Source organism: Stigmatopora argus, chromosome 23 (genome assembly GCF_051989625.1).
Source record: "Stigmatopora argus isolate UIUO_Sarg chromosome 23, RoL_Sarg_1.0, whole genome shotgun sequence".
Taxonomy (NCBI): domain Eukaryota; kingdom Metazoa; phylum Chordata; class Actinopteri; order Syngnathiformes; family Syngnathidae; genus Stigmatopora; species Stigmatopora argus.
Window position 1 is genome coordinate 9119625 of NC_135409.1, and position 17116 is coordinate 9136740.

Consider the following 17116-nt stretch of genomic DNA (forward strand, 5'->3'; position numbering starts at 1 on the left):
CTGCTCGCTTCGTTGAGTAGTAGTGTATACGTATTTTGGTCTATAATTTGTAACTCGGAGATGTTGTTGTGCCGCCGTTGCGTGTCAGCGCTGACTTGAAGGTGAAAACATGCAGAAAATGTCCTCTTCGGCAGCCTCCTCCTCACTCGCAGCGAGTGAGAGGAGCCGTGAAGGGAGCCTTTGTGAGGACATGAAGGCTGCCTTGTTTTGGTGGGGCAGAAGAAGAAAAAAATTGAAAAGGAAAGACACACAAACTCACACAGCAACAAGATTGTTCGTCCTAAAGGGGGGGTGTCTTCACACTAGCTCTTTTGTGTCCAAGTGCTCGCACAGACAGCCACAAATTTGGCCTTTCAGGTGTTGTCAGAAAGAACCTTGACCTATTCCACCCCCTTTTCAATCAGACTTGGTGTGGGATTGTCCCGAACGAAGCGCTCGACATTGTCGCGTTGTTGAGGTGAAGCCCGCTCGTGCGTCAAGGTAACGAGATCGGCGGCAGCTTCCGGAAAGAGCCGAAGAAAGCCGAGGCGCTACGAGCCCGAGGCACGCCCTCCAGCGGGGCCGACACGACACGAGACGAGACGAGAGAAGACCGACGTCTATTAGCGCTTTCTCTCAGTCGCCGAACGAGCAGAGAGGAAAGATGACGACTGCACTGAGCAGCTGGGAGCTTTGCGTCAAGTACGCCCTCTTCGTCTTCAACTTTGTCTTCTGGGTGAGTGAGTGAATGAGTGAATGAGTGGAGCGCACCTGCCATTGACTAAAGTAGCAAGTTCTCTGTCAAAGTAAGATTCCTCACAAGGCTTTTGCATCCTTTCCAAGCTGTTTCGCGACTGAATTTTTACTTTGCTCTCCATTTCATACATCATTTTAAGCCTGATATTTTGAATGCCAAATTTAACGACGAGTCACTTTTGGGCACTCAAACGGGAAATCAATGACACCTGGACAAAAAAAGATAAGTGCGTCAACTCTTGAGTGTCATTACAGGGCTTTTCCACAGAGCGGCGACATTTCCTGACATTCCTGCTAGTAGTAGTATTTAGTATTTGACGGGTGTTGCTGTTAAGATCTAATTTAAAACGACTGACAGCACATTAGTCACCTAATACACACCGCGATGCTATTTATCTTGAACGTCATTGGAGTTCATATTGTGTAACAGTTAGTAAAACAAAAAGTAACGTCTGATGTGACCTTTATTTCTCAGACTAAGAAAGGAAACGTTTGTATCATTTTGTTATCTATGTTGGCCCCTGCTATGATTTTTTTGTTGTTGTTACATTTGTTGCAATTGTCACTCAAAGATGGCAAGTCATGGTCGTGTCCAAAATCCAATAAATGCTGATCATCGTCACCTGCTGCGGCAACGCAAAAGCCCCTCCCACTTGACCTCTCAGGTGAAGAAGCGAGGCGTGGCCTCCACCTCTTATTCTCCCTTTTGACTCCACTTGACTGGTTGACGCAAGAGTCGCCGGCAGAGTGTTTTCCTCATCTGTACGAGTTTGACGCGTTTGGTCGACATGGGGCTTGTGCAGTGCGTCAAATACTTACTCTTTATCTTCAACTTTATCTTTTGGGTAGGTGGCATCATTTTTCAGTCCCTTTTTTTGTCTCCGTATTTCTTGAAATTGCATACCTGTCAACCTCTGCCGATAACTGCCCTTATAAATGATTATGATTCCCCTTACAAACCCCCAAAAAACCTTACAAACACCGTACGACTCGTACGGTGTTTGTAAGGTTTTTTGGGGGGTTTGTAAGGGATTGAATCATAATCATTTATAAGGGCAGTTATCGGCAGAGGTTGACGGGTATGAAATTGTCAGCCCGGATGCGCTTCCCACTGTGTTTTAACCGTTGGAGCGTGGACTATATCCTGTTTAGTGGAATTCCATTTCCCTTGGGGCACCTGGCCTCGACATGTACTCCTTTGCTGCCATGAACCACAATGGAAGACCCATCTGCCCGGACTGGGAGGGCTCGTTTGATTAGCGTTCACCGTGGTCAAGGCCACTGAAAATTCCTTTCCCTGATTGTGCATATACACTCCCTCCTGTATTTTTTTGCCTTCGAGCTTACGCAAGACGCTTTGACGGATTGCGTTAAAACGGCTGCCGAGCAGCGGGCGAGCAGGCAAGCTCCGACTGGCAATCGGCGCCGAGGAGGCCGTCGTCATCGTGGGACTCGTTTAGGAGAAGTCGACGAGGCTTTGCGGTTTTCTCGGGAGACTCGGTTGACTCATTGCGGTGGCGATCCACGGGGACGTTTCTCGTTCTACTGGAAGCGTAAATGAATCGTTTGATGATGCGTGGAGATCACGGGTCCGCGGATGGAGATCCGCTTCTCGTGATGGCCTTCGTCCAAATGGACTCCAAACGCAGACGTCCCTACGACTCACTTTTTTATTGTCCTCCTCCAGTTGGCCGGGACGGCCGTGTTGGCGGTGGGCTTGTGGCTGCGCTTCGACTCCAGAACCGCGGGACTATTTGAGGCTGAGGACTCCCCCTACGTCTTCTTCACTGGTAAGACAAAATGGCCGCTGCACCACTTTGAAAACTAGAATTGTTGACGTCTGGAAAGGTTCGAAGCCGTCAAGCGAAACAAAAGCGGCTTCGCCGTCACACGAGGACCAGATGAAAGGCGCGTTTAAAAGACGCCGTTGTCCGACGGGTCCTCCGATTGTTTGGCGGCCCCACAGCGAGCTCTTTGTTCCCCGTCGGGAACGCGCCTTTTGTGCAAGCGACCTCGGCCGGGAGGTCGCCGCCCTGAAAGTCGCCCGGCGGGTCTCGACAATCGGCGCTCCCCTGCCTGCCGTCTTTTTTTTTTTTAACCCTCGCAGGCGTGTACATCTTGATCGGCGCCGGAGCGCTGATGATGGTGGTGGGTTTCCTGGGATGCTGCGGTGCCATCAAGGAGTCGTCGTGCATGCTGGGATTGGTACGTGTGCCCGTCCGTCCGTCTTTCGGTCGGCCGCCGAAAAGGAGGCTGACCGAAGCCTTCCCTCTGGCGCCAGTTCTTCCTCTTCCTGCTGCTCATCTTCGCCGTGGAGGTGGCGGCGGGCATCTGGGGTCTGTCCAACAAGGAGCGCGTGGTGGAAGAGGTCACCGAGTTCTACAAGCAAACCTACACCAATTACAAGGACACCAGGCAGGAGGCGCTCAAGGAGACCCTTCGCCTCATCCACTTTGGCGTAAGATCGCTCTCACGGGGGGGGGCGCAAGTCGACTGGTGATGGTGGGAGTGGGAAGAAGAAAAAGTTCTGGGCCCGAGTACCACTCCGAATGGGAAATTTGATTTGCCCCTTAACCTCCCAGCTCAACTGCTGCGGTCCGACGGGGACGGTGATGGACGCCGCCAAGGACATCTGCCCCAAGAAGGAGGGATTGGAGGTGCTCATCACCACGGTAACCGCCTCCTCACACCCGTCGTCTCGCCATTTCCGTTGGCGCGTCTGACTTGATCTTTTTCTCCCCTACGTCAAGAGCTGCCCGGCCGCCATTGAAGAGATGTTCCACAACAGGCTGCACATCATCGGAGGCGTGGGCATCGGCATCGGCGTCATCATGGTACGTCCCACTTTGACTGGCTGACTTTAGACTGCCTTTGAATTTAATTTATTTATTTTGGTTGCCCCAGATCTTCGGCATGATCTTCAGCATGATGCTATGCTGCGCCATCAAGCGATCCAGAGACTTTGTCTAACCCCCCCCCCAGCTCGCTGTTTTTGTTTAGTCGAGGGGGAGGGGGCCCGCGGGATGTTCGTCTCGGACACGTGAGCGTGGGAGCGTCCCGGTCGACCTTGCTTTGGCTCGCCACCGACAAAAACAAAAGCTTTTTCAGTTTGCACGTCTTTGCCAAAACACGCTAACACGGAGCCTGTTTGACTTTTATCGCGACTAACTTTTTGCGTTGCCATTTTAAGCCAAATAAAGAAGTGAAAGGAGTCCCATGTGAAAAAGGCTTCTTTATTTACACCTTTGCCATTTGTCTCAGTCGTCCCAGGCAAAGTCAAACGGCTGGAAGGCCTTCCTCAAGCGGGCGCACGCCTTCTCCTCGTCCGCTCGGCTTTGTTTGCACTCCTTCCAGTCGGTCCGGGTCGGAACGTTGAGCAGCGCCTCGCTGGCCAGGACCTCCCTGTCCGAGACGGAGGCGGAGGTGGTCGGCGCGAGGCGCGGGGCCCCGTTTGCTAACGTCCCGGAAGAAGCGCTCCTTACCTCCCGAACTGCAGGGGGAAATTACGCTGGATGCGGTAGAAGAGTTTCTCGCCAGTGTCGAGTTCCACGTAAAAGTAGGGCGCGCCGGGAGAGACGATCTGTAGCGGGAGAAGGGCACGGCCGGCGGTGAAAGCGGCGTGGCCGCGAGAGTTGCACCGGCGGCCGACCTACCTGCTTGAGATCGCTGTGGGGCGGGATCTCGGCCAGTTCCATCTTCCGCTCCTGAGCCTGCTGCACAAAGGCCTCCTTGATGTCGTCGCTAGCGCAGCAGTCCAGCGGCAAGGGCACCACCTGAGGTAGAAAAAGGCAGGCGTCCAACTGAGGCCTGCCATTGGCCCGCTAGATGTCGGGTGAGTGACCTGTAGCTGCAGGTGTTGGCTCTTGTAGTTCCTCTCAAAGATCACGCAGCGCTCGCCCCGGCTCCGGTAGAAGCTCGCCAGCGCCGCCTTGTACTTATCCATCTCCTGCAAAGCCTCGGAGGCCAGCTCCACCGTGGAGCGGTAGTGCCCGATGGGCAGGATGAGCAGGTGTCCCGCGTTGAGGCCTCCCTTGGCCAGCGCCAGGTAGCTCTGCGGTGGCCAGAGACGGCATGGAGTCTCCACCGGCGCCAGATTCACGTCGCGTTACCGCCGGCCGACTCACGTGCGTCCCGATGCTGACCACCAGATGTTTCTCCACCTCTGTACTGGCCAGGCAGAACCAACACTCCACCCCCGGGGGAAGAGCTGCGCGTCGACACTTGGTCGGTTCGGCGGCTCGCCGCCGTGCGGCTCGGTCGTCACTTACGTTCAAGATTGCGGGGTCGCTTCGGTCCCGACCCGTCGCCCCGTTGCGGCCTCTTTCTGCCGCCGCCGTCGGTGCTTCCGAGGTCGAAAAAGAACTGAGTTCTGGGCTCCTGGGTGGAGAAGAACCATCAGGACCGCCCTGGTGCACGCGGGACGTCGCGGCGTGATCACCTCCCCCGTCCCCGCGCCTTCCTGGTCTTTGGCGAGCCCCCTGTAAGGACTCTCCGTCACATCTTGCGGCTGCTTGACCAGCTCCGACGACTCCATCGTCTTCATGGGAACGATGTTGAAGGCGTACAGGTACTGCGCGAGAAAAGGCGTTAACACTTCCAAACGGTGGCGTAGGCAGGCCGGCCCACGCACCTTCTTTTTGCCGGGGTTGTTCACTTTGGCCAGGGCGATGAAGCGGGTGACGTGCTGAGCATTTTCTTGCAGCACTATGTGATTCCTGAGGAGAAAATGGTGTTAAAGGCCCAAAAGAAGACTTTTTGGAGGGTGGAGAGGTTCTTCAGCTCACCTGTAAGGTAACCTTTCATAGTGAACGCCCTCTAAAGCCGCAAAGTGATACCTGGGCTTCAGTTTCTCCGCCATGTTGGCGATAGCGCCGCTCCCACACGACTTGGTATCGACTTCCTGGGAAGTGAACCGAAAGCCCGGTCGGCGGAAAAAGCAAAACCCGAGTGTGTGTGTGTGTGTGATGGATGCGTACCGGTTTATTGGCAAAGCGCCACACACCCTTGGGCCACTGCGACGTGAGCAGGATGTCGACGCCGCGGAAGTTGGCGCCGACCGGGGCCAGAACGTCTGTCAGGTCCTTGGTGGTGAAGCAGTGGTCAGAGTCCCGGGCGGCTTCGCGCCCGCTGACGTAGTTGATCCGCAGGCCCGACGCCGACGTGAAGACGCCGCAGCGACCTGGAGCGCAGCGCGTGAGCCAGGACCAGAGCGACGGCCCACCACGCCGCCGGCCATCTTACCCAAATAGGTGATGTTGTCGGCCAGCTCGCAGCCATGCGGGCTGGGGAACTTGCCGGCCGTTTCCGGACTTACGGCGCCCAGGATGTACGTGGGGATGGGAGCTGAGGAAAGCCATGGGTCGGGTTCGAGGACGTCATCGTCACGAGACGCGATGAGTGCCTTCCTACCCACCTTTCTTCACCCCGCTTTCGTAGAGCTGCCACTCTTCCTCGGCTTCGGGGGTGTCCGCGAAGAATTCCCCGACGCACAGAAGAAGCTGCACGCAACGCAATAGGTTCTGTGTTGATACGTGAAGGACGCGACGGCCCAAAATGTGTGTTTGTTTTGCGCTCACGTCAAAGTTTCCCGTCTTCTTCTGGATACTTTTCACTCTTTGGAAAAGAGCTTTGAGCTCGCCTGCGACGTCCCCGCACACCAAGCTGCAAAACAAGGCCAACGTTCGTTCCGGGGAAGCACAAAGGCAAATATTTCGTCGCGCTACTCACACTTTGACTGCCTGTTCCCCCATTTGCGGATTCAATCGAAGCCAGGTCCACGGGGAATCCTGCCACTGGAGTGTTCCGTTCGTTATTAGCTTCCGTGGCAAACGACGACCGACTGAACGTTCTGTTAAAATCACAATCAATAAATAAATAAATACACCATGCATGTTTAAATGATTTATATATGTGCGAATAAAAGTAAAACGTTTACTTTTCAAATGTATTATATTTAATCTCGCTTTGTTTGTTTTGTCAACTTCACCGTCACCTCTCAATCCGGAAGTCTCGAAGAAGCCTCCAAGATCGCGGCGTGACTAACCGGCCGCCATCTTAAAGCAGTAGAAGTCAGAGGCGCTCTTTGATATACAGCGAAGTTCATGTGGCTTTCTCCGCTGAAATATTCTTAACTCAAACTCCCAAATGATGTTGTTCATGACAAACTGTATTGACCTGGCTAGTATTGAATTTATGGGAGTGGCGGGGTGTACGCTTCTTAGTGTTTGCTTTTGATAAGTAAGCAGTCAATTTACTGCCTTTCTGGCGTGTAAGACACTCAAATTCGTCCGAAATGGCAAATGGTGCAATTTATGGCTATTCCAGGGCACACGCCCCGGTGGTTATGGAGTTAGTTGTGAAGTCATGGCGGTCGAATGTCACTGCCACAAAAGGGCCGACATTTTGCAACGGGCGCCCCGATCGGCGAACAGAGCGCGTCGCAATCGCCTGCATCCTGGCACTTGGCTGCATCCTGGTCACTAGCAAGTTCCCGGACCAAAAACAGGAAGTAAGTACCTCTTTCAACAGCAAATAAACGTCTTTCTTCCACGCGGTAACCATGTGGTACCAACCCAGAAGTGTTCAGCGCCGCAAACGTGTCCATCCACTGGAAAATAAATGCTTGGATTCACGCGAATGTTCGCCAGCTTCACCTTGGACGCTAAAATGGCGCCGGGGCTTTTTTTTGTCCTTTAGTGTAGCGGAGTTAGCGGACTTGGTGCTAATGTAATAAGAGTGATCTAATCAATGATGCTCGTGTGGTAACATTACTTGGAGAACAGATCAATGCTCTTGACATATGTTTTTTGTTTTAACTTCCGCGTCAGTAATAGCCAACAATTGTCATAGTAGCGGCACTCATTTAAAACGCACTAAACAACGACACATCTGCATATATGCGCTCCTAAAACGCACACAAACCCACCAAATGGTCCAAATGTGGCCAGCAATGTTGGGAAAACTATTTGTTTCCTTTGTCTTTTTTACATTGTGTTCCTCTGAATCAAGTGTGATATCCGCGTAACCAACAGAGGGCGCCATTAAACACTGAAAATTGCTGCCAAGGATCATGTTAAAAAAAATCAATTTCGCAATCCTTTGGATGATGACTGTGCCATTTAATTTATATACTCGTTAATCTGTAATGATGGCATGATTTAATTTTTAGGGATGAACTCTTTAATGGGATGTGTCATGTCATTTTTCCTCCCTTTCAGGCCATGAGCGTGGCGGAAACATCACTGGTGTTGACGCGGGACGGCGGCGGCGGCCACTCCAGTCCGCCGTCCCCGGCCGAGGAGCGCGCGTCTCGCCAATACGAGGACGACGAGGACGAGGTTGTGTCCCGCGCCAAGAAGGCCCGCGTCTCGGCGGAGGATTCCCACACCGCCGCGTCTTTTCCTCTCATCGCCATGCCAGGTGAGACGCCGGACGGGATCTCGCCGGGTTCGGGCTCACCACAGCCAGCCCGTCCTCAGGGGCCGACGACTGCGGGAGCTTCGAGGTCACCATGACGACCACCACGACGGACGACGACGAGGACGACGGCGTCGCCCGGGGGGGAGCGGCTCCCGTTCAGGTGGGCCGGTGGACGTTCGGCGACGCGGCGGACTGACGCTCCTGCCTGCCGCCGTCACGTGTAGGTTCCGTGCGACGAGGAAGAGGTTTTGTCGCCCGGCGAGAAAGCGGAGGTGGCGGCCGTCAGCCAGGCGTGGTTCACCACCAAAGAAGACAAAGATACGCTCGCCAACAAAGGTACGGCCGCCGCGGTGGCAAAGTAGAGCGGCGCCCCGAGCGGCGCTCTACTTTGGTGCTACTTTCAGGTCACAAGTGGAAACAAGGAATGTGGTCCAAAGAAGAGACGGACATTCTCATGAGCAACATCGAACAATACGTCAAGGTGACTCCCGGCGTGATTTTGGCCGCCGCCGCCGTCGGCCCGGGGACCCGCCTTGACGCGTTTGCACGGTCAGGGTCGGGGCGTGGAAGACCCGGCCGAGATCGTCTTCGAGATGTCCAAAGAGGAGAGGAAAGACTTTTACCGCTCGGTGGCGGCGGGCCTCAACAGGCCGCTCTTCGCCGTCTACCGACGAGTCTTGCGCATGTACGACAACCGCAACCACGTGGGCAAGTGAGTGACCCGAAACCATTGGTGGGGGGGCCGGGCTAGGCCACGCCCGACCCGCTGACCCCTTCCCTCCGTGCGTTAAGGTACTCTCCGGGGGAGATCGAGAAGCTGAAAGGGTGAGCGAGCGCTTCTTTCGTCGCCGTCGTCGTCCTCGTCGTCGGCGGTTGGGGCGAGTGACCTTTGCTGTGCCGGAGTGGGCAGCTCAAGCGAGTTCCCTTTGAAATGTTCAGCCTGAGGGATCGCCACGGCAACGACTGGGCCACCATCGGCGCCGCCTTGGGCCGCAGCGCTTCGTCCGTCAAGGATCGCTGTCGCCTGATGAAGGACACCTGCAACACGGGTAGCGAGCGCGCCGGCTCATGCCGCGGGAAGCCCGCGTGACCACGTGCCCACCAAACGCTGCCGCCGCCGCGCAGGCAAGTGGAGCGAGGAGGAGGAGCGGCGCCTGGCCGAGGTGGTGTACGAAATGGCGGGAGCGTCGCCGGGCTCGGCGGTGACCGGGGGCGTGTCCTGGGCCTCGGTGGCCAACCGGGTGGCCACGCGCTCCGAGAAGCAGTGCCGCTCCAAGTGGCTCAACTACCTCAACTGGAAGCACAGCGGCGGCACCGACTGGACCAAGGAAGACGACTTGGTCCTCGCGCGCAGGTACGAGGCCCGAGCCGGATGGCCCGAGCCGGATGGGCCGGGACTCCGCCCTTTTCAAAATCCCGCTGGTCCATCCGCGGCAGGATTTTGGAGCTGGACGCCATGGACGAGAACGAAATCAAGTGGGAGGAGCTGGCGGGCGGCTGGCGCAGCGTGCGCTCGCCGCAGTGGTTGCGCTCCAAATGGTGGAGCATCAAGAGACAAGTGGCCAATCACAAGGCCGTGCCCTTCCCAGGTGCGTAGCCCCCCCAGCCCAAACGGGACCCCCAAATGTCCCCAAAAGGATTGACCCTGTGCTTTTTGCAGTTCTGGTCAAGGGCCTCCACGAGGTGATGTCTTCCAGCGCCTCCTCCTCCTCATCCTCCTCCTCCGCCTCCTCTTCCTCGCTGCAGATCCGCGTGGGCCGCTTGGAGGAAAGCGGAGTCGCCCCGGGCTCCGCGGCGCTGCAGATTCCCGTGCAGATCGCGCACCTGGGTGAGAGTCGCCCCCGGCAAAGCCAACTGGGCTTCCAGTTCCAACTGGGCTTCCAGTTCCAACTGGGCGCTTAAACGTCCGCCGTCTCCGCCCTCAGACGCTTCGGTGGTCGGCGGGGAGGCCGATACCGTGACGCTGACCGGCGGAGCTCTGCAGGCCTTTGAGATTCTTCCGGTAAGCCGGGACCGACCGTCGGTCGGCGCCGGACGGCCTTTTTTTCCCCACGGCGCTTTGCATTCCCCCCGCCAGTCGTTCCAGCTGCAGCCCACGAGTACGCCGGGCACGTACGTCCTGCAGACGGCCTCCGGTCAGGGCCCGCCGCCGCTCGGCTTGGCCAACAATGGCACGGTGACCTTGAGCGCCGGCTCCTCCTCGTCGCACGAGCACATCATCTTGCACAGTTTGGCGGTGAGTTCAGCACCACTTCCGGCGCCCATAAGGCGAGGACGGCTTTTTTTTTTTTTAACGCCAGTTTTTTTTCCGTAGACGGAGGGCCTGTGCGGCGCCGACGGCATCATCATCCAGACGGTGGCCTCGGACGAGACGGAGGGGCGGCGCCAGGGGGAGCGTCTCCACCCCTCCGATCTCCTGGACGAGTCAGAAAAGGCGGAGCGGGAAGAGCCACCCGGCAACAAGCTCGCCGCGGCCTCCGTCCAGCGAGCCGTTTCGCCCGCGGCCCAGCGTTCGGCGATCGGCGCCGTCCTGATCGTGCCCTCTCCCGGCATCGGCAACACACTGACAGGTGAGGCTAACGGGACGTCGAGGTCACGCATCCGGTGTCCGGCGGTGGCTCAATGCCGTCCCTCTTTTGTCCGCAGATCCCATTTTAGAGAATCAGGATGGCTGCGATTAGGCTTCCTTCCGGAATTTTTTTCATTGTACTTACTGTGAAATCATGCCAAATGTTCCCATAATGTGTCTTGCAATAATGAAGAACAAAGACTGCTTTCTCTTGAGGCTCCACGTATTTATTCCATCATCTTAAATACAAACAAAAGCAAAAAAGTGGCTCCGAGCGTCCCAAAGTCGTGACTCTCCGGGGGGGGAACGGAGAACGGCTTAAAAGTGTGGGACGTAAAACCCCCTGGGGGCATTTGGCTTGAAACCCAAACCGAGTGGAAGTGTGCTCTGGGGTTTTCTGCGCCGAGGTCTGGTTTCTTCTTCTTCTTCTTCGGCGGACGTTGAATTTGTGATTAGTGCAAAGGTGTCACTCTTTCTAAGCTAACCGCTGGAATGTCTGGAAAGACTTGACATTTGGCGTAGGGAAAAAAAAAAACGAAAACAAACAAACGGGCTCCCGGCGACCGAACGTCACTTGGCCATTTGGTCGTTCGACCTCCATGACCCGAGGATGGTCCTCCGAAGCGAGCGGACAGACGTAAAACGGGCGCCGGCCGGACGGGAAGTGACGCGGGGACGACTCCCGGCGCCCGGCGAAGCGCGCCAAGGCTCCTCGCCGCTTCACCTGACGTCGTGAAAGTAGAGGTTGGCACATAGACACAGCAGCACGATGGACGCCAGCTTGTAGTAGATCAGGTTGCGGAACTTGGGCTCCAGGTCGCCTTGGCGGTACCAGTAGATCTGACAAGAAAGGGGGCGGCGGGGGCTCATTTTCTCGCCTGGGCCAAAACCAAAAGGAGGATGTGGGCCTACCAGCAAAATGGTGGATCCGCAAGCGAGCAGGACGCAAACGGCGAAGAAGATGTTGAGCGGCCGCGGCGGCAACGAAGGGAAAACAAAGGAGCTGATGACCGTCACCTGTAAGGTAAGGTAAAAAATGTGTTCTTTATAAACAAAATGTTTTTAAAAATCCTCCTTAATTCGTCCTTCAGGAAAAAGGAAACGGATGGATGTACGTACCAGCACGACCAGAGACGTGAATCCTCCCACCGCCAAGTTAATGATGCGATCCTGACAAGCCAGCAAAAGTGCAAAGAAGAAGTTAGGTATTTGTCTTTTTTCCCGTCCACCGAGCCTCGCTTCCCGCAGAAATCCCACCCGTGCCGACGTCTCGCCGAAGAGCGGTCGGTTGTCCAGGCCGCTGGTGCCGTACGTCCTGCTGCCGAACTCGTCCATGTCTCGCTCAGCAGCGCCGCCACCTGGACAGGTCGGGTCGCCGTCGCATGCCAGCCTGCGCTAGCTCGTGTCGCCGTGCCTAGGTTCAAGGGGCCGATGGGACATTTGGGGCCGACGACAGACGCCTTGACCTGCGGACCACAGAGAAGGTTTTAGTTGAAAAACTTTGGCGACTACTTTTACACCAGTTTGGGGTTTTTAGAATGTTGACTGGAGCCCCGAAACCAGACATGGACATTTTGTTTTGGGGGTGTGAATCATTAGTCCACTAAATGGTAATCATTGGCATCTCCGAGTTGACGAGAAAAGTGATTTCCACTTCCTCTTTTGATGTCATGCGACAGAGTGACGGAAAGTGGAAGCTGAAAGTGCGACAAATCTGGACTCCCAGTGCGCGCGGCTCTAAACGTGAACGCTCTGTCACTCGGCGGCGTGGGTCACAAGGCAACCCGAGTGCAATCAAGAGCCGAGCGAGGAAAACAAGAGGGCGATTATCAGAGAATGGCAGCTTAAGCTGTCCCTAAAGCTACAAAGCGCATTCCTCCCCGGACTTGTGATGCTGCAAGAAAACAATGGCTCCCCTTAAAAGGAAAAGCAGATCAACAAGAAGAGAGCGGAAAACGTTGCGCAAGTGGCTTTCCTTGCACCCAGATCTTGTCATTGACTGGCGGCCGCGGTTGTCCATGTGTGCACTGTGATGGGAGTGGCGACCAATCCGGGGTCAGCTCTTGTACGAGTGAGCGGCCAAAACGGAAGCAAAAAAATATCTCTATATATATTTTAAATGAACTTGTCACGTCGTGTCGTGGCATGTCCACTGGAAGGGAGTTAAGCGAAGGAAATACGCACCAAACCAAAGTCGAAGCACGACTCGCAGCTGTTAGCTTCTCGTGCTAACGTTCGCTCGCCGACGTCAATTAACCGGTTAGCCAGGCTAAGCTAGCAAGCGAGCAACTCGGGAGATCAGCGCTATCTTTCGGACTCCAGTCTTTCCAAGTGTTGAGCCCAGAAAAAAAGCGAAAGACTTACGAGCTGAGAGCGTCCCCGCTGGTGGAAAGTAAACTTTACACGACGCACACACAAACAGGATCGATGAGCAGGTATTAAAGGGCAGGGGGCTGAATCCGTGCGTTAAAGGCGAGTAGTATTTGCCTCGACTGAGCCGACAAAAGGTTTTTTTTTCTTTTTCTAAACGCCGCAATGCAATTTCGACATGTAGTACGGGGTTAGTGCCACAAGACGGCGGTTGTGACTTACTGATTCGTAGAAGAAGAAGTGTTGTTGATTGGCGGGTTGTCAAAATTTCTACGAAAACGCTAGTATGCAAATGCCCTTTCGACTACTAATTGACATAAAGGTGAACGTTGGATTTATTTGGTTGAATACACGCATCCACAAACAGCATTCTAATCGGCTTTTCCTACACGCAAATGCGACCTATGAGGGGGCTCGTCATAAAGATGCGACAGCAATGACGCATTAAAAAGGCGCCCTTGTAGTCCACGGCACCCTATCAAGACAATACTTAACCGTATTGTCTTGATTCCAAACACGTTGTTGTATACATATGGGATAGTTTGACACCGTCGTTTTTAATTGTATAGCGGACTCGCTGACCGGCCTGGAAAGCGTTAATGATGACGACATGGAGGTCGACGCTGTGACGTTGGGTTCACCGTCACTGACTCCAGTGATGAAGATGGGGAAGATGAGGTGCAGCGGCAAGTCAGCGGGTACATTCTTCTTCATCCTCCATCCCGTCACCAAAATATCTTATTCAAATCCTTGTCGTGTTAAGAGCCGCATTGTCAAGGTCGTTGACGTCTTCATGGCAACCAGCACATCAACAGCACCTTCGTGCGCACCACTCTGACGTCACTCCATGTTTGCATGTGATCACACGAGTGTAGTAAATGCATCCAGCTTGAACTGCTTGCCAGTCGATATTAGTGCAGAGTGATCTTGATCTTCCTCATTTTGTCGATGTGACTTTCAGGACGATGATGATGACGACGACGACGAACAGGAGTCTTCGGCGGACGAGACTGCTCACATCTTGAGGAGCCCTCAAACCCCCCCGAACATGAACAGACGACGGCTGCCCCCCCTCATTGAGGAAGTTCTGGACTCGTACGGTCAGTGGGATCGTCCCCAACGTATGAAAAAGAACATTGGAAATCGTTTAAAACCTCGTCGAAAACGTCTCACGGTGGCCCACGAGTTCCAAATCTGGTTTTGCAGGCCAGCTGGAGGATGACGTGTGTCACGTGACACGAGATGGAACATTGAATGAGGACGAGGAGGAAGAGGCAGGCGTGGAAGAGCTCCGGCTCCGGATGGTGGAGCTCCTGATGGAGCTGGAGGAGACTCGGAATGATTCCTGCAGACAAGAAGAGAACTTTCTGGAAATGAAGAGTGAGAACAAGTCACCGTTGCGTCTCCCTCGCGCTCTTTACGCGTCTTCTCTTGTCGTTCTCACCAGGTATGCTGGAGGACGAGCGAATGGCCAAGGCCCATCAGGCGGAAACCTTCACCAGACAATTGGATGCGCTGAAAGGTACCGTTCAACGTTTCATCCACATGTCACGTCCGTGTGCTTGTGAGGGAGGACGGGAGGTCAAGCCCAATGTGAGGTCTGAACGGCACTCAACCCACCAACCCTTCCAGTCCAGTTGGTCCGCGTTCGGGAGGAGCTGGCGGCGGCCGAGCGGGAGAAGCGGAGCCGTCTGGAGGACGCCGAGACGGCGCTACGCCGGGCCGAGGAGGCGGCGCTGGCGCTGCAGGAGGCCGGCGAAGAGGCGGCGGCCGAGAGCGAGAACGACATCGCCTGCCTGCAGGAGGAGCTCTGCCGGCTCGGGGTCCAGATCCAGCGCTCCCGCGACCGGGCAGGCCGGGTCCTCGGCCCGAGGACGGAGAGCGGGGCCGTCGTGTGTTGCCACGGTGACCTAGGCGAGTCCGCCGGGACGCAAAGTTAAGAGTTAACAAATCGACGTCGACGGGAATGCTACGTCCGGCCGGCTCTTTAGGTGCGGACGGGGCGCACGCGGAGGACGAGTTTGCGTCCCTGAGCCGCCAACGTCTTCAGCTGGGCGACGCCAACCGGCAGTTGAGCGGCAGAGTCAGAGAAGAAGAGCAAAAGCAGCCGGCGCACGTGTAAGCGGCACATTCCCGCGTCCGAACGCGCGGAGGCCAAGAGCCGCGGATGGCTTTCAAAGCCGACACTTGTTTCCGCCGCCAGGACGGAGGAAGGGCCGCGCCCGTCGTCCGCCGACCTTCCGGAAGCCGCCCGGCTTCGGCTACGGCTGCGCCAGGTGGAGGACGCCGAGCCGGAGGCGCGTGCCGAGGTAGCGCGCACGTCACGCTCCGTGACGGACGCGTGGCGACTGACCGTCGCGTTTTCTCATTGGCGACAGCGCGAGCGCGTGGCGCGTTCGCTCGGCTCGCTGCGACGTCTCCACGACGACAGCCGGCGCCGGTGCGCCGCCCTGGAGGAGGAGCTGAGATGCCGCAAGGCCGAACTTAAGGCCGAACTTGGGCGTGTTCCGGTTGAGGGGACGCAGGTGAGAGGAAGCGTCGCCCGCCCGTTCAGGAAGGTCAAATGGCTTGCTAGAATCCCCTCGGTCCCGATTGGTTGCTCAAATTGGGGGAGGCTAAAAGAAAAAAGAGCAGGTGGGCCGAGTATGGAATTTTGCACTTTTTGGCCAATACAGATGCGGCCTCCTCCCGTTTGACGCCACCACCTCCCCCCCACCCTCGCATCAAACGAGTCCCTCCTTTTGTTGTGGCACGTGGCCACTTCCTTCCTTGTGTGTCCTCCATAGAGCGGCCCGAGCCCTCCCGAGACCCCCTACGTGTCGGCCCCTGTGCTAGGCGTGATTGCTATAATGGGCTTGATGTGGTGCTGGTGGGAGGAGCTGGCGTCCTAGACGGGAGCAGGTACGGCTCGCTGGAAACTAGACCGAGCGTTAAGAAATGGCGCATCTGACCTTTGCTCGCTCGCCTCGCTTGCCGTAAAAGGCCGTCGGCCCTTTCCCCGCTGGCGCCATCTTCTCTCTGCTTGTCCGTCAGGGCGACGCGGGAGGCTGGAACCTGGCCGTGGCCGTAGCGGCCATCTTTGTTCTGTCTCTGTTCTGGCTGACCCGAGCTTGACGGGAAGTGTCTTCCCGAAATCCCCCGGCCCCCCGTCCGGGCGAGGGTTAGTGTTATTGACAGTCAATGACAGTTACCATATACTAGACCAGGGGTAGGGAACCTATGGCTCGGGAGCCACATGTGGCTCTTTTGATGGGTGCATCTGGCTCTTTGCTAACCTGTGAGCTAAAATATGGAAATTGCTGGTGACAGAACTGCGATATTACATCTAGAACTGCTTTAATATTCTTTCTTTTTTTGCAGTGGACTCTTATGGAATGCATCCTTTCATTGATTAGCAACAGCATAAGAATCTTTAAAAAATATTCCGTTTTTTCCACTTTAAAAGTGGTGAAATTACTAAAAAAAATTGAAAAGCACTCATTTACATGTATGTATTTTGACTTTTAAATTCGTAGTATGGCTTCCAAGGAATAACATAGGAAAATATGAATTGTTTGTGGCTCTCTTCGTCCAAAAGGTTCCCGACCCCTGTACTAGACAAATAGGCTGCTCACGTCACACTGTACCTACAAGTCATTATTCATATTCATCCACTGCCAATATTGAAGCAAGAAGAATCAGGGCAACTATGGGGGTCCTTTAGTGTAGATGTAGCATCCTTCTTCTCATACCAACAGAAACTGTGAGCCAACTCAGCGCACCGTCTGATGAGGCTACAAGCTAGCATGTTATGTTGTACTACTGACGTGTGTAATAAACACCACTGCAACTTGACTGGGTTTCTTTGATGACCAACAAGATGGGTGAGTTCATGACGCCGTCGTTGTTGTTTTGTTTTTTAACTGAACTTACTCCCATTCGGGTCATACGCAAGTCTTCTCACTTGGTTCCGGTCGCCATTCCATGTTCGCCGCGCTACCCACCGTGAGTAACTTTCGGAAAGTTCAAGAAAATATGCTAGCC

The 17116-nt window shown here is 55.3% G+C and overlaps 5 protein-coding genes across 14 annotated transcripts; 3 read left to right on the forward strand and 2 right to left on the reverse strand.

The window, feature by feature from the left end:
* Positions 1-441: 441 nt before the first annotated feature.
* LOC144068822 (CD9 antigen-like) lies at positions 442-3947 on the forward strand. 2 transcript variants are annotated; one of them, XM_077593663.1, is made up of 7 exons: positions 442-715; positions 2423-2525; positions 2843-2940; positions 3017-3193; positions 3318-3407; positions 3486-3569; positions 3640-3947. In XM_077593663.1, exons 1-7 carry the CDS (start codon positions 644-646, stop codon positions 3703-3705), a joined length of 690 nt encoding a protein of 229 aa, XP_077449789.1. In that variant the 5' UTR covers positions 442-643; the 3' UTR covers positions 3706-3947. The 2 variants fall into 2 exon arrangements, with proteins under 2 accessions (XP_077449789.1, XP_077449790.1); XM_077593664.1 differs by lacking the exon at positions 442-715 and adding an exon at positions 767-1580.
* A 7-nt stretch (positions 3948-3954) lies between these two features.
* Positions 3955-7380, reverse strand: cwf19l1 (CWF19 like cell cycle control factor 1). Its single transcript, XM_077593649.1, has 15 exons — positions 7252-7380; positions 6463-6583; positions 6312-6396; positions 6149-6233; positions 5977-6078; positions 5712-5914; positions 5520-5635; positions 5366-5450; positions 5174-5305; positions 5004-5112; positions 4860-4942; positions 4577-4786; positions 4389-4508; positions 4218-4315; positions 3955-4137 (listed from the first exon to the last, which is right to left on the reverse strand). The coding sequence occupies exons 1-15, from the start codon at positions 7337-7339 to the stop codon at positions 3993-3995; spliced, it is 1782 nt and encodes a 593-aa protein (XP_077449775.1). The 5' UTR covers positions 7340-7380; the 3' UTR covers positions 3955-3992.
* On the forward strand, positions 7257-10938 carry dmtf1 (cyclin D binding myb-like transcription factor 1). Its single transcript, XM_077593645.1, has 14 exons — positions 7257-8154; positions 8214-8314; positions 8379-8490; positions 8559-8635; positions 8709-8866; positions 8947-8979; positions 9094-9203; positions 9280-9508; positions 9592-9743; positions 9815-9982; positions 10080-10156; positions 10232-10390; positions 10469-10724; positions 10801-10938. The coding sequence occupies exons 1-14, from the start codon at positions 7923-7925 to the stop codon at positions 10833-10835; spliced, it is 1899 nt and encodes a 632-aa protein (XP_077449771.1). The 5' UTR covers positions 7257-7922; the 3' UTR covers positions 10836-10938.
* Positions 10929-13516, reverse strand: tmem243b (transmembrane protein 243, mitochondrial b). 3 transcript variants are annotated; one of them, XM_077593667.1, is made up of 5 exons: positions 13316-13516; positions 11981-12189; positions 11843-11893; positions 11636-11740; positions 10929-11563 (listed from the first exon to the last, which is right to left on the reverse strand). In XM_077593667.1, the coding sequence occupies exons 2-5, from the start codon at positions 12056-12058 to the stop codon at positions 11444-11446; spliced, it is 354 nt and encodes a 117-aa protein (XP_077449793.1). In that variant the 5' UTR covers positions 12059-12189; positions 13316-13516; the 3' UTR covers positions 10929-11443. The 3 variants fall into 3 exon arrangements, with proteins under 3 accessions (XP_077449793.1, XP_077449791.1, XP_077449792.1); XM_077593665.1 differs by lacking the exon at positions 13316-13516 and adding an exon at positions 13088-13297; XM_077593666.1 differs by lacking the exon at positions 13316-13516 and adding an exon at positions 12908-13079.
* LOC144068820 (uncharacterized) lies at positions 12828-16927 on the forward strand. Of its 7 annotated transcripts, none has more exons than XM_077593659.1 (10): positions 12828-13158; positions 13663-13791; positions 14055-14214; positions 14300-14473; positions 14541-14615; positions 14726-15007; positions 15085-15211; positions 15297-15402; positions 15472-15618; positions 15880-16927. In XM_077593659.1, the coding sequence occupies exons 3-10, from the start codon at positions 14142-14144 to the stop codon at positions 15982-15984; spliced, it is 1089 nt and encodes a 362-aa protein (XP_077449785.1). In that variant the 5' UTR covers positions 12828-13158; positions 13663-13791; positions 14055-14141; the 3' UTR covers positions 15985-16927. The 7 variants fall into 7 exon arrangements, with proteins under 7 accessions (XP_077449785.1, XP_077449786.1, XP_077449780.1 ...); XM_077593660.1 differs by lacking the exon at positions 12828-13158 and adding an exon at positions 13397-13415; XM_077593654.1 differs by lacking the exons at positions 12828-13158; positions 13663-13791 and adding an exon at positions 13822-13967 and having other exon boundaries at positions 15880-15994; positions 16076-16927.
* The last annotated feature ends 189 nt before the right edge of the window (positions 16928-17116 follow it).

What these genes read in the sequence shown, in the direction of transcription:
- tmem243b (XM_077593667.1), bottom strand. Translation starts at nt 12,058, where the DNA reads ATGGACGAGTTCGGCAGCAGGACGTACGGCACCAGCGGCCTGGACAAC. An exon ending in TCACGTCTCTGGTCGTGCTG is followed by an intron (nt 11,741 to 11,842) that starts GTACGTACATCC and finishes CTTACCTTACAG; the next exon opens with GTGACGGTCATCAGCTCCTT. An exon ending in GCGGATCCACCATTTTGCTG is followed by an intron (nt 11,564 to 11,635) that starts GTAGGCCCACAT and finishes CTTTCTTGTCAG; the next exon opens with ATCTACTGGTACCGCCAAGG.
- cwf19l1 (XM_077593649.1), bottom strand. Translation starts at nt 7,339, where the DNA reads ATGGACACGTTTGCGGCGCTGAACACTTCTGGGTTGGTACCACATGGT. An exon ending in AGAAGACGGGAAACTTTGAC is followed by an intron (nt 6,234 to 6,311) that starts GTGAGCGCAAAA and finishes CGTTGCGTGCAG; the next exon opens with CTTCTTCTGTGCGTCGGGGA. An exon ending in GGCGCTTTGCCAATAAACCG is followed by an intron (nt 5,636 to 5,711) that starts GTACGCATCCAT and finishes TTCACTTCCCAG; the next exon opens with GAAGTCGATACCAAGTCGTG.
- dmtf1 (XM_077593645.1), top strand. Translation starts at nt 7,923, where the DNA reads ATGTGTCATGTCATTTTTCCTCCCTTTCAGGCCATGAGCGTGGCGGAA. An exon ending in ACATCGAACAATACGTCAAG is followed by an intron (nt 8,636 to 8,708) that starts GTGACTCCCGGC and finishes TTGCACGGTCAG; the next exon opens with GGTCGGGGCGTGGAAGACCC. An exon ending in CGTGCAGATCGCGCACCTGG is followed by an intron (nt 9,983 to 10,079) that starts GTGAGAGTCGCC and finishes CTCCGCCCTCAG; the next exon opens with ACGCTTCGGTGGTCGGCGGG.
- LOC144068822 (XM_077593663.1), top strand. Translation starts at nt 644, where the DNA reads ATGACGACTGCACTGAGCAGCTGGGAGCTTTGCGTCAAGTACGCCCTC. An exon ending in TTCGCCTCATCCACTTTGGC is followed by an intron (nt 3,194 to 3,317) that starts GTAAGATCGCTC and finishes TTAACCTCCCAG; the next exon opens with CTCAACTGCTGCGGTCCGAC. An exon ending in TGGAGGTGCTCATCACCACG is followed by an intron (nt 3,408 to 3,485) that starts GTAACCGCCTCC and finishes CCCTACGTCAAG; the next exon opens with AGCTGCCCGGCCGCCATTGA.
- LOC144068820 (XM_077593653.1), top strand. Translation starts at nt 13,941, where the DNA reads ATGTTTGCATGTGATCACACGAGTGTA. An exon ending in GTGTTGCCACGGTGACCTAG is followed by an intron (nt 15,008 to 15,084) that starts GCGAGTCCGCCG and finishes CCGGCTCTTTAG; the next exon opens with GTGCGGACGGGGCGCACGCG. An exon ending in CAAAAGCAGCCGGCGCACGT is followed by an intron (nt 15,212 to 15,296) that starts GTAAGCGGCACA and finishes TTCCGCCGCCAG; the next exon opens with GACGGAGGAAGGGCCGCGCC.